This window comes from Lemur catta, chromosome 14, assembly GCF_020740605.2.
Source record: "Lemur catta isolate mLemCat1 chromosome 14, mLemCat1.pri, whole genome shotgun sequence".
Lineage (NCBI taxonomy): Eukaryota > Metazoa > Chordata > Mammalia > Primates > Lemuridae > Lemur > Lemur catta.
Window position 1 is genome coordinate 519,448 of NC_059141.1, and position 12,550 is coordinate 531,997.

At 61.4% G+C, this 12,550-nt stretch overlaps 1 protein-coding gene across 14 annotated transcripts in view; it reads left to right on the forward strand.

Annotated features, from left to right (window-relative positions):
• The window catches only part of CFAP46 (cilia and flagella associated protein 46), an 83,691-nt gene that overhangs the window by 30,703 nt on the left and 40,438 nt on the right, over nucleotides 1-12,550 (forward strand). For 13 of the 14 annotated variants that reach the window (XM_045569265.1, XM_045569266.1, XM_045569262.1 and 10 more), the window contains 8 exons: nucleotides 1,050-1,207; nucleotides 1,999-2,158; nucleotides 2,717-2,883; nucleotides 5,980-6,111; nucleotides 6,454-6,616; nucleotides 9,600-9,684; nucleotides 11,520-11,658; nucleotides 11,930-12,113. In XM_045569265.1, coding sequence (XP_045425221.1) covers nucleotides 1,050-1,207; nucleotides 1,999-2,158; nucleotides 2,717-2,883; nucleotides 5,980-6,111; nucleotides 6,454-6,616; nucleotides 9,600-9,684; nucleotides 11,520-11,658; nucleotides 11,930-12,113 — 1,188 coding nt within the window. The remainder of the gene's footprint in view (nucleotides 1-1,049; nucleotides 1,208-1,998; nucleotides 2,159-2,716; nucleotides 2,884-5,979; nucleotides 6,112-6,453; nucleotides 6,617-9,599; nucleotides 9,685-11,519; nucleotides 11,659-11,929; nucleotides 12,114-12,550) is intronic. The other variant, XM_045569255.1, reaches the window with a different exon arrangement.

Genomic DNA, 12,550 nt, shown 5'->3' on the forward strand with positions numbered 1-12,550 from the left:
GTCGAGTTTAGGGCTTGGTTCTCGGAAGGCGCAGGGGGCCGGCTCCAGGGACCTGCAGGGAACAGGACCCTCGGCCGGAAAAAAAGGAGCAGGTGAGGGAGGAAGGTCGGGCGTCGGGCGGCCCCGGGTCCGGTGTGGGCCGCAGGGTGTGGACCCGAGGGCTGGATCCGCACATGAAAGAGAAGACCCTGAACCACGATCCACAAGAACGTGGAACCTGCACGGTCACGCGGCAGGAAGGCTCAGCGCAGCGCAACACCCAGGAGGAAGAGCCGTGGCAGAGGGTGTCCTCACAGCCAGTGGCAGCTCCGTGGAGCAGGCGGAGCCAGAACAGGCAGCTGCGCTGGGGGGTGGGTGGGGCCCCCGCCGAGAGCCTGCGGCTGGAGAGGGGGGACGGCCGGTCAGCCCACAGAGGCCGCGCGGCCAGCCGTGTTGCAAGGAGGTGTTCACGTTACACTTCAGTGTGGAAACAGCCAGAGAGGAATGTCCTGGGTTGCGAAGGGTCACTTGGTGGCCAGCGCTCACCGCGCCGGACCAGGCTCTGAGCTGGGCCTCGCCGGGGAGACCTGCACCCTGGCTGTGCCCCACGGAGGGGGGCTGGGCACTCACTAGGCAGGGCAGGGAGCCGGGTGCGGCCCCAGCTCACGCGCCCCCACCCTGCGCAGATCCCAGCCCACAGCCCCAGTGGGGGAGGGGCTGACTCAGTAGGTCAGCCCCCCACTGGCTGCCCATCCACTGGGGCTGTGGGCGGTTTCTGACCTGCGCCCTGGGGGCTGGTGGGCTTCGGGGCGGGCAGGGCACACCCTGGGGCTGGTGGGAGCCACCATGGCCGTGTGAGGGCTGCCTGCTCAGGCGTGTGCCGCGTCCTCGGCCCGAGCTGGGGCTTCTCTGACCGCGGCAGGCGTGAGGACTGGTGTGCGTTTGAACCTCCCTCACGGCTGGACCAAGGGCCAGGGCTGCTTGTCTTTTAGTGTTGAGTGATTTGGGTCTTGGCTCAAGTTCCCCCACGTTGAATTCACGTTTCGTAACAGAGGACACGTCTGTTCTAGGTCTGTGAGTTTGCCCTGAACCTGACCAACGGGAGTGTCCCTGAGGAGGTGGTCCCCACGTTTGCCTGGCAGCGGCTCATCGCCACCTGGGTGAAGGCCAAGCAGCTGCTGCAGCAGCAGATCGGGCCACGGCTGGGCACCGAGGAGCAGGTGGGCAGGTGGGGGCTGGGCCCAGGTGGGCAGGTGGGCCACACCACACCCTGGTACCTGGTGCTTTGCCCGTGCACTGCGGCCACGTCTGAGACAGGGCAGGGCTTGCAGGGGGCGTCCCCGGGGGCCGCTTCACCTCAGCTCTTCCCGGCAGCCTCAGGGGTGTCTGGGGACTTGCTTTTCCCACTGAACCTGCTGTCCCCGGCCGCCTTTGAGACGGACAGGTGGCCTCCTCTGCCTGCACATCCACAGGGTCCCAGCGCTGCTGCGGATGCTGCTTGTCCTCGGGGCCCCTCCTTGAGGCCTTACCTGGAGGCTCACCCAGGCCAGAGTGTCACCTGCTTGGCGGGGCAGGACCCCCAGCTGTGAACACAAAGGGCGGTGGGAGCAGGAGGCCGGGGAGGTGGCCCCGGGGAGCAGCAGGCTGAGGGCCAGCCCCACGAGCACCTCAGCCCTGCAGAGAAAGCCGTGGGGGCACAGAGCCCACCACAGGGTCCCACAGGGCATGTGTTGGACAGCTGGCACCTGAGCCAGGGCGGGGCGGGTGGGAGGTCGCAGGGGCCTGGCGGGGGAGGGGCCCACACAGCCCAGGAGGGGGAGAGGGTCACCTTGCCTGCCCTGGGCAGCCCCCACCCCACGGCCCACCGGGCTCCCGGCCTTTGCTGGCCCGAGATGCTGTGTAGACAGAGACGTACGCAGGAGCCTGAGGTGTGAACTCTCCACATTTGCGGTCCGATTATTGCTGTGAGGCAGATATTTCACCGAGTTGGATTCAAGACTGTTCCGGCTTCCCCCACAGCTCCGCCCCCGGCACCCACAGGCTGACACGTGCTCGACCTTCCATCCTGCAGGGCACCAGCGAGGACATCGGCTGCGTGACCAGGGTCCTGGTGGCCTTGGAGATGTACTCGTGCAACGGGCTGGGCCTCATGGACTTCACCGTCCCTCCGCTGGCCCAGGTGGGTGTCACCTGCTGTCCCGGGTGAGCGGGAGCCGCCTGAGACAGACCCCGCCCAGGGGAGCGGAGGAGGTGCAGGCTCAGGGGTCCTGCCTGAGGGGGCGGAACGCGCACCCGCCCACACTGCCCCCTCCCAGCACTAGCTCAGTCTTGCGTGTGGCGTGTCCCTTCCTCCCACGTGAGGAGAAGCACAGACCCTCCGTGCCCTGCCCACCCGAGCAGCTCGGCGCAGGGCACGGCACCACAGGGGCTGCACATGCTGCAGCCCATGCCGGGCGGCTACACGGATGCACATGGCCCTCGCAGCATCACGGCTCCTGATGACGGTAGCTCAGCTCTGGCAGCGGTTTACGGTGCGGGAAACCCCGCAAAAGTCATGCCTCTGTTTGGAATAACACGCCAGACGGTCCATGTCCAGATGCGTGTTATGTTAAGCCACGCTGAAGGCTTGGCCAGAACAGAATGGACAAGCATGCATGCCCACAGCGCAGTCCCTTGTGGCCGGGCGGTTGGGAAGCTGCGTCGCTGAGGCACTGCCCCTTCCCCCGCCGCCCGCAAGCTGGTGAAAATGGCCTCCGAGTGCAACTGGCCAGAACCCCTGGTGGAGCTGCAGACCCTGACGCGGCTGACACACTTCGCCCACGCAGCACGTGACCACGAGATTGCCATGGCCTGCTCGCACAAGGCCGTCCAGCTGGGCATCAAGTACCTGCGGACCTTGGGCCCGTAAGTGACCCTGTGGGAAGTGGCCCAATCCCCGACAGTGGGCAGGGACCCGGAGCAGGGTCCCCGGTCACAGGTCCATGTGCGAGAGAGTCTGAGGTCACAGTCCCAAGAGGGAGGGTCACAGGTCACACAGGTCCAAGAGGGAGGGTCCCAGGTCACAGGTCACACAGGTCCAAGAGGGAGGGTCCCAGGTCACAGTCCACGTGGGGAAGGGTCTGATGTCACAGGTCCAAGACGGGGGGTCCGCGAGATGTAAGTGGTTCTCAGACGAGTGCCGTCCACCCCACCAGGTCACAGGGTCCTGTCTGCAGGTCTCGCTCAGGCTTCACCCAGGCACGTGACAGCCTCCAGCCCCAGCACCATGTCCTCACGGACCAGAGGGTCAGCAGTGGCCCTGTGCAGAGTTGGGTTAAGGATTCTGAGGTCACACTTGCCTTGGTGGGGACGAGTGTGTGGCCCACCGGCCGCGCACATGACGGGCACAGAAGGGGTGTCTCAGTCCGTTCAGGCCGCTGTGACAAAGTGCTGCAGGCTGGGCCCTCACACCGCAGGGACTTTTGGCTCCCGGAGGCTGGAAGTCCGGGATGAAGGTGCAGGAGGTCAGGGGTCTGGGGAGGACCTGCCTCCTGGCTGGTGATGGCGCCTGTCACGTGTCCTCTCTTGGCAGAGGGACGGGGCGGGGCTCGGGCCTGTGGATGTGGCTGCCTCCTTTGTGAGGCCCCGCCTCTCCCGAAGCCCCGCCTCCGGCAGCGTCACTAGGGCTGCGGCTTCAGCGTGGGAACTTGGTCAGCATCAGCTGTCCCCGACAGATGGCAGCTTTGTCTGAAGTCACTTTGAGTGTCAAGGTGCACCCTGAATAAATCTGAGCGGGAGCAGGGAGGAAGGACACAACTTCCGCTCCAGACCTCGCTGTCCCCGGCTTCCCGCCCTGCGGAGGAGGAGAAGGGCCCCGAGCGTTGCTAAGGAAGCCGCGTCCAAGGAGCAGGAAACAGCAGCCGCTGCTAGAGGCTAAAAGCGGAACATCCAAGCAGACGTAACTTTCAGCGTAGAATTCTATCAGTCAAGTACGAGCTGCGCCGTGCTGAGCCGTCCGCAGGGCCTTGGAGCCAGGTGGGGACGGGGACGCCGGAGAGGACTCACGAGGGCGCTGTGGGGCATCACGTGTGGGGACGGGCACACTGGGTGCAGGCAGCATAGTTTAGGTGTCGAAAGAGAAAACACCTCTCGACTCGGAGCTCTACGTCCACCGGCCGTAGCCTCCGAAGACAAAGGCGACATCGGGACAGGGAAGGAGAATGAAAGGAAAAGGATCATTCCCAGCAGAGCCGCAGAAGGGGAAATGCCGGCGGGAATTCCTGGAGCTGAAGGAAGATGAGACCCCACGGAGTTGGTCCGGGGAGTGGCCATGAAGCCGACGTGGTGCATGGGGGCGACACGTGGGCTTTGTTCCCTCAGTTCTTAAGTTCTTTGAAGGACACGTGCCTGCGTAAGACAGAAACAGCATCGTACCGTGGGGTTGTGATAACTGCGAGGTGACACGTGACACACAAGGACGGGAGGGAGAGGAGAGGAGAGGGCTCCAGGCTCTTGCATGTGAAGCAGATTAATTCTTGGCGGAGTTGAGATTGGTTAAGGACGCACGATCGCTTCCCTCCAGCAAGTGCCGGAACACGGAGCAAAGCAAAGGCGTCGCTAGAAACCCAACAGAGGACAAACTGGAATATTCAGAAACAGTCAGTTATTCCAAAAGAGGGCAGGGGCAGAGGGTGAGCGGTGGGTCCAGCCCCATCTCCGCTCAGCATCAGGAAGCCAACGTGGGACACAGAGAGCAGGGCCCGGCCACAAGCCCCTCTCGAGAGCCGCTCCCAGGAACAAAGACAGGTCGAGAGCCGGCGCCAGTCACGGGAGAGCCCGGCGGCCGCGTGGAGATGGCCGCGGTGGGTGATCAGAGGCGCAGAGACACTTCCTGACCGTAAAAGGGCTGAACCGTCATGAAAATGCAAAAATGCCAAGTGTGTGTTCGCCCAATGGCAGAGCTTCAGAACGCGAGACGCAGAGGGTGGCACCTCCGTTGTGGCCGTGGGTCCCAGCAGTGCTGTCTGCGTGGCAGGTGGGACGGGGGGGCAGCCAGGGCACAGGCGGTCTGGGTCACGCTGTCCACAGGGGTCAGCCAAGTGACCCTTACGGAGCACCCTGCCCAAGATGCCCCTCCCCCCGCTGCAGGGTGTGTTGGCCTCAGAGGCCGGGCCAGTCCCCGCAGGCCGAGGGGTGGCCGCTTCCTCCTCTGACCCCTCCGACCCCTCCACACCGCCCCTGCGGTCAGGCCCCGGCTCTGGGGTCCCAGGCCCACGAGGGGAGTCCGCCCAGTTCATTTATCTCAGAATAAATTCCGGTCCCCCCGCCGTGTGGATGGGAATCGTGCCCAGGCCTCGGCTGCCGGGTCGGTGCGTGTGTGGGACAAGGGGTGTCAGGTGGTGCTGAGGCCTCACAGCCACACACCGCGGAGCCGGGCGCTCTGGAGACTTCCGAGACCACCTGGGTGGCAGGAGACACCTGACCAGGGAGGGGCCAGAGAGGGGCTTGGCCTGCTGACCTGCTGCTGCGCAAGGAGCCCCCTAAATCTGGGTTGTTAAGACGCCAGCTCGGACTCCGTCTCAGTCAACTCTGGGGGTGAACTGGGCCCACAGCCGTGGAGTGTCCATGTCCACAGAGTGAGGGCCACACGTAGGCCACATGCAGGTACACGTGGGGCCACATGCAGGCACATGCAGGCCACATGCAGGCACACGCAGGCCACATGCAGGCGCATGCGGGCCACACGTGGGCTACACTCGGGCCACACGCAGGCCACATGCAGGCACACGCGGGGCCACACGCAGGCACACGAGCCTCAGGAGGCCAGAGTGCCGCCTCCCGTCCTGGGCGAGTCCCCACGGCCGGCCTGGATTCGGGGGGCGAGTCGAGTCCTGTTCCCAAGGGCTTGAGGGATGGGAGTTGCGCCTTGGTCTGTGGACCCCCCATGCGGGGCCACAGGCAAAGCGACAGTGGGGGTCCAGCGCCACCGGGCAGCAGCCTCCCCCGCGGCTCGTTCTGCAGGGTGGAGACCCGGCTGGTGGCAGAGATGCTGAGCAGGGCCACCTGCACCCAGGGCAGGAGCATCGTGGAGACCCTGAAGGGCCGCAAGCAGCTGCGGCTGTCGGCCGCCAAGGCCTTCCTGGACAGCGCCAGGTGCGGGGACACGGGAGGCCGGGGGACCCGGTGCTCAGACCTGTGGGTGGTCCCGTGGGCCCAAGGAGGGTCTCCAGCCCGCGAGGGGTGCGGCCAGCAGGGGTCGGGCTGTTCTTGTGCTCAGCCCTGGGGGAGAGGACGGCAGGGAGCCCCAGGCAGGTGGGGGGGGCTCCAGGGTGCAGGGGCTGCCCTTGCCGGGTCACCGGCCTGGGCACCTGCGGCCTGAACTCAGCACGAGCAGGGACGCCCCACCCACACCCATCCTGAGAGGGGGGCGGCGCACCGCAGGGCACTGAGGCAGCCCAGCCCCACTCAGCCCGCGTCACCACCAGCCTCTTTCAGGTTCGGGGGTGTCGCGGGCAGCAGCGCCCTGGTGATGCTGGCCGCACGGCACTACTGGAACACCTGGCTGCCTCTGCTGTCCTCTGCGGCCAACAGGAGGAAGGCCAAGGCCGGCGTCCAGCGGCTCATCGGCATCATCAACAGGACGGATGCCCGGAAGCAGGTGGGCCACGGGGCAGGCCCGGGGGTCTTCCCGAGAGGACCAGACATGCCAGGGGCAGACAGACCCACGAAGCCCACAGCTGGCAGGACGCAGCAGGCTTCAGTCGGGGTCCGCAGACGCGCTCCCCACCCTGCCAGCTCCACGGCCTGACTCCAGAAGGGCCGAGCTGGGCAGTGTGGGGCCTCTGCGCTGTGCAGCCCGGCCCAGCCCCGTCGCCTGCTGGCCCCCTCTGGGGAGCCCCCCGGCACCCCGAGTGTGGTTGTGGCAAAGAGCCTTCCTGGGCCGGCTGCCCCGGGGGTTCGGGACCCAGCTCTGCCCGGGGCCTGCCTTCCGAGCTGGGACCAAGAACACGGCCCAGCCAGGCTGCCCCCCCACCCCTGCTGCCCAGCTACCCGCATGTGGCATCCCCGGGGTGAGACGCAGTGCCCGTGCCCAGGGCTTGGCCTCCCACGGCCGGCCAGCACGTTTCCCGCCTGCCCAGGAAGACCAGGGCCAGCTGTGTTGGTTGTGGCCAAAGGAGGCCATCGTGGTAGGCGTGAGGTTCTGGTTTCGGTTCTTTAGCAATTCTGAGTGCTCACGGGCCGTCTGCCTACCTTCCGCGGAGAGAGGCCCACTCAAGCCCTTTGCCCGTTTTCAAATGGGGCTGTTTGTTGTCGCTGTTGCTGTGGGAGTTTTCCGTGTTCCGGACATTCTGTCCTCGTCATTTCCTCCCACTCTGGAGGCGACGCTGCCCTCGGTTGATGGTGTCCTTGGACATGCAGAGTTCTTCGTTTGTGTGAAGTCCAACCTACCTGGCCTCTCTTTTGTTGCCTGTGCTTTTGGTGTCATTGCCAAGTCCAATACCACGAAGACTTTCTCCCATGTCGTCGTCTTAGAATTTTATAACTTTGGCTCTTAGGGTTAGATATTTTATGCACACTGAGTTAATTTTTACATGTAGCATCAGGTAAGCGTCCAATTTCACTCTATCGTGTGTGGACGTAGGTTTTCCCAGCGAAAGGCTGTCCCTTCCCCGCGGAGTGGTCGTGTCGCCCTCTCTGAAGGCGATTTGGCCGCACGCTGGGGTTTATCTCCTGGCTCTGTTCTCTCCCGTGAGTCCGTGTGGCCGTCCTTGTGCCGCTGCCATGCCGGCCCCACCACCGCAGCTCCGTGACACATTTCTAAGTCAGGCCGTGGGAGTGCTCTGGCTTTGTTCTTTCTCCAGACTGTTTTGGTTATTTGGAGCCACTTTCAATTCCTTGTAAATTTGAGGATTGATTTTCTAAAAAAAGCTGTTGAAATTTTGCCAGGGATTGTGTTGGATCTTTAGACCACTTTGGGTAGAATTGACATCTTAACAATGAGGATTCTTCACACACACACACACACACACACACACACACACACACACACACACACACACGCCTGATTGTCACATGTTGGTCTTGTGCCTGCGGCTATGTCCTGAATTCATTTCCTACCTCTAGTAGCCTTCCTGTGGATTCATGAGTGCAGGGTCCTGGCGTCCTCACTCCGGCACCGTTAACTCTGTTTCTGGTCGGCAGCTCTGGCTGGAGCCTCCGTGCGGCGCTGCCCGGGGTCGGCCTCTGCCCCGACCTGGGGCGCGTCCGTCTTTCTCGCCGTGCACGGCGTTAGCTGCGGGTTTTCCGTGAAGACCTTTATCTTGCTGAGGAACTTTCTGTCTGTTTCTGGTTCTCTGGGGGTTTGTGCTATGACAGGGTGTTGGATTTGGTCCAGTGCCTTCCCCATCAGTTGAGATGGTCGTGCGGTGTGTCTCCGGGGTCCTGCTAACTGCTGTGCCACATGGGTGGCTGACCCGGTCCTGAGCCAACTGCCTTGCTGGGAAGACCCCTCGGTCACTGTCACTGGTCTGTTCGAGGCACTGTTGGATTTGACTTGCTTGTGTTTTGGGGGGGGTTCTTCATCTGTGTTCATAAGGAGATTGGTCTGTCACCCTCTGTTCTTGTGACACCTTTGTCTGGATTTGGGGTCAGAGTGATGCCGGCCACGCAGAACGGGTTGGGGCTGTTCGTCTCCAGGTTTTGCTGCCAGCTCTTCCGTAAACGTCCGGTGGGGTCCGCTGGTCAAGCCGTCTGGCCCGGGACCTTCCTTACTGGGAGGTTTCTGATTCCTGATCTGACCTCTCTATGTGTTGAAGGTTGGTTGAGCTTTTCTGTTGCTTCTTGAATCAGTTTAGCTCGTTTGTGTGTTGCAGGGAATTTGTTTCTTCTAGATTATCTAATCTCTTGATGCGCAGTTGTTCGTAAGATTCTCTCGTAAGCCCTCTCCTGTCCCTGAGGCTGGCAGTCCTGTCCCCACCCTCTTCTGCCATCTCTTCCATGCGTCGGCAAATGCTTGATAATTTGTTAATCTTGGAAGAACCAACTTTCAAACAATAGATTTTCTCTGTTGTTTGTCTACTGTCTGTTTTATTTTCATCTCTGCTTTAATCTTTATTAGTCCTTTCCTTCCGCTTTTGGGTTAGATTGTTCTTTTCCTAGTTCCTTAAGATGCAAAGTTTAGATCATCGATTTGAGATCTGTCTTCTTTTTGACCATGGCCCGTGCAGCTGTGGGCTCGCCTTGGAGCAGTGCTTTGGCTGCGGCCCACACGGTCCCGCCAGCGTGGCTCTCATCCCGCTGGCTTAGAGCCAGAACCCGACTTGGTGTTTCACATCTACACATCACGTTAGGGGAGCAGCCTCCCTGTGCGTGTGTGCGCACATGTGCATGCATGTGTGTGTGTATGTGTACATGTGCACATGCCTGCAGATGTGTGAATGTGTGTGTGCATGTGTCGTAGTGTAATTAACCTCACACTGCAAAGCCTTTTCTTATAGTTAAAACGTGATTTTGTTGTGACTTAGTTTTTCAGAAATTTAGCTGCAATTTCTGTAACTAGATACTAAGCCAAATGAAAAGCAAACGGTGAAAAGGTAAAATGCAATGTTGGAATATGTGCGTTGCTTTGTGTTGCACCTTAGGAACAAGGGAAGACCCTGCTCCTGCACCAGTGGCCCAGCGCGGACTTCCAGGGCGGCGGGACCACCGAAGGCTACTTCCTCCCAGGTGGGTGGCCGCGAAGCAGACAAATCCACGGGAAAGGGCGGGACTTGAGAGCAATTCAGGCACTCTGTGCTTTTAATTCTGCACCTTGATAAAGCCGCCTTAACCACGCCAGTTGCCATGGTAACCTGGATGCAGCATTTATTGTGGGGGTCCCTGAGTGCATTGCGTGAGTGACCCTGGGGACCCCATTCTGCACATAGAAGCCGGCGCCAGCACCTCCGCCCCACCCAGGGCCGCGCGGCCAAGCCCAGAGCAGGACTGGAGCTGCTGGGGTCCAGCTCGCTGTGCGGACAGACGAGTCCGGTTCCCAGCTCCACACAGAGGGGGGAGGCATTCTCCTGCACAGAATAACCCCAAGAACAAACGGACAGAAACATACGGACCTTAGAGGACTGTATTTTAGAATATTCATTCATGTTTATGGGAAAATACGATTATCTGCTAAAAAATAATCATCCCTGTTAATGCAGGAGTTCTAGCGTGTATTTGGGAAATCTTTAAGGCTGTGGAATAGAGCATCGCACCTCGAGTATTTCAGTCTGTGTAAAATACGGTTGATGTACAGTAGTGAACACAACACGCCCATGTGGAATGACATCCTGAGTTGAGTGCCGGCCCCCAGCAGCGTAAGCGTTTGCTAGTCTGCGAGGACAGGGGTGTCGACCCGGCAGCGGCCCAGACCCCGGGATGTCTGGACGCACAGGAAGAGGCTGTGCAGTGGAGCATCAAGCCCCTGGGGAGAACCTGGAAGTCACACTACATTTTACGCCATTCTCCGAAATAAGAATTTTTAAGTAATTTTAAAAATTTAAATTCTAGGAAAAAATATCAGAAAACAGAATTGAACATAGCAGATATTTTATGGAAAGAGGCACACTTCCAAAGGTGTGGAAATTTGGCCGGGCATAGTGACTCACGCCTATAATCCCAGCACTTTGGGAAGGCTGAGAATTGTGCCTAGGAGTTTGAGACCAGCCTGGGCAACGTAGTGAGACCCCATCTCTACAAAAATTTTTTAAAAAAAATTAGCTGGATGCAGTGGTGTGTGTCTGTAGTCCCAGCTCCCTGGGAGGCTGAGGCAGGAGGATCGTCGGAGCGCAGGAGTTGGAGGCTGAAGTGAGCTGCGATGGCACCACTGTGCTGCAGCCTGGGCAATGGCCTGAGACTCTGTCTCTAAAGAAAAAGAAATATATAAATATTTAAAGGTTCTTAATGATAAATTTTTGTTATAAATAATGATAAAAATGATAAATGCAAGAAAAATTTAAAAAGTAACAGTGGGAAAATACTTTCACCAAATTTGGCACCTAAAGGTTCGCTTCCTCTGACACGTGAACACTGGACTGGGGGGGCTCTGCGTGCTGGGCAGGGGGCCCAGAGCTCAGGCTCAGCTCACACAGCTCCGTCCTCCCTCACGAGCTCTGCCCTCCTGTCCTGACGCTGCATCTGGGGCCCCCAGGGAGGGAGGGGACGGAGGCAGGGCGGTCCCACTGCCAGGCCGGCCCGGCAAGCAGGGTCTCTGCCACAAGCCCCCGTAAATTGGTTAGAAAAGCGTCACATGGCCCCAGGATGTGACCCGGGCCGTCCAGGAAATGCGGAGGCTGCTGGGCCTCGGTGGAGCAGGTGGAAGTGGGAAGTGCCGGGTGTCAGTGTCCAGATGCCCCAGGTCTCAGCTCCCTCCTACCCCTCCCCCACCTTCTCCCACCCCTCCCCTCCCCCTCCCTCCCCCACCCCTCCCCTCCCCCTCCCTCCCCCACCCCTCCCCTCCCCCTCCCTCTCCCACCCCTCCCCCCTGCCCACCTCTCCCTCCCACCCCTCCCCCACCCCCACTGCAGGGGCCGAGGACGACCTCTCGCTCCGCGCTGCTCTGTACGGGCTGCTGTTCCACAGCCACGCTGACCAGGACGACTGGGAGGGGGGCCTCAGGGTGCTGGATGAGGCTGTGCAGGTGCTGCCGCGGACGGCCCACCGCCTGTGAGTGGCCCCCGCCTCACGCCATCCGCCTGCCGTCCCCACCGGGCCTCCCCACGGTCCCGTCCCCCCTGCCCCGCCGCGTGCCTCTGTTTCCCAGTAGGAAGCCCGTGTGGGGAGGGCGGGGGGCCACACAGCGGGTCCCCCCTGGCTCAGGCCGTGCATGGATTTCTCTCTGTCAGCAGGGGACGCACAGATGGGTTTGGAGGCGTCACGCGTCTCTAAACTTTCATCGTGCATCAGGCATCGATTTCTCACTTTCCCGGTCCCTCAGCTTGATCTTCAAACACATGGTCATCGTGAAGGCCAAGCTGGGCCGGGATTTCTCGATGGAGATACAGAAGTTCAAGGACGAGAGCGAGGAGTACCTGGCGCACATGTGGCACCGCCTGGCCCTGAACTCCAAGAACGTCTACGGAGAACTCACCTGCTACCACAACACCATCCAGGCCTTGCAGGTGGGCGTCCCATCCGCGTGGGGTCCCGGTGGGTGAACCAGCTTCCAGCCGCAGACGGAGGGAAGTGGCAGCTGGCGTGTCTCGGGCACCCGAGGAGCCGGCTGGGTGGGCAGCGCCGGCCGCACAGGTGCGGGGTGGGGCGGATGGTGTTGTTGCTTTTGCTCCTGCCTTTGTGGCCTGGAGCGACAGGGCCTCGCGGCTGACCCGGGACAGGGTGCGAGTGGGCGAAGCCCCGTGCCACAGCTTCCTGGGAGCCAAGGGGTCCACACGGGCAGGGGGCTGCAGCATCTGGGATTTGGGGTCTTGGGGGCATTTGCTCCTCTCCCAAGACAGATGTGCCCCTCACTGTGCTCGGAGTGGTTTGGGGGAGGCTGGGGGGGGGTCTGTCCGTGGACCTGATGCCTCTGGTGACCCGGAGCCAGGCCCACGCGGCCTGG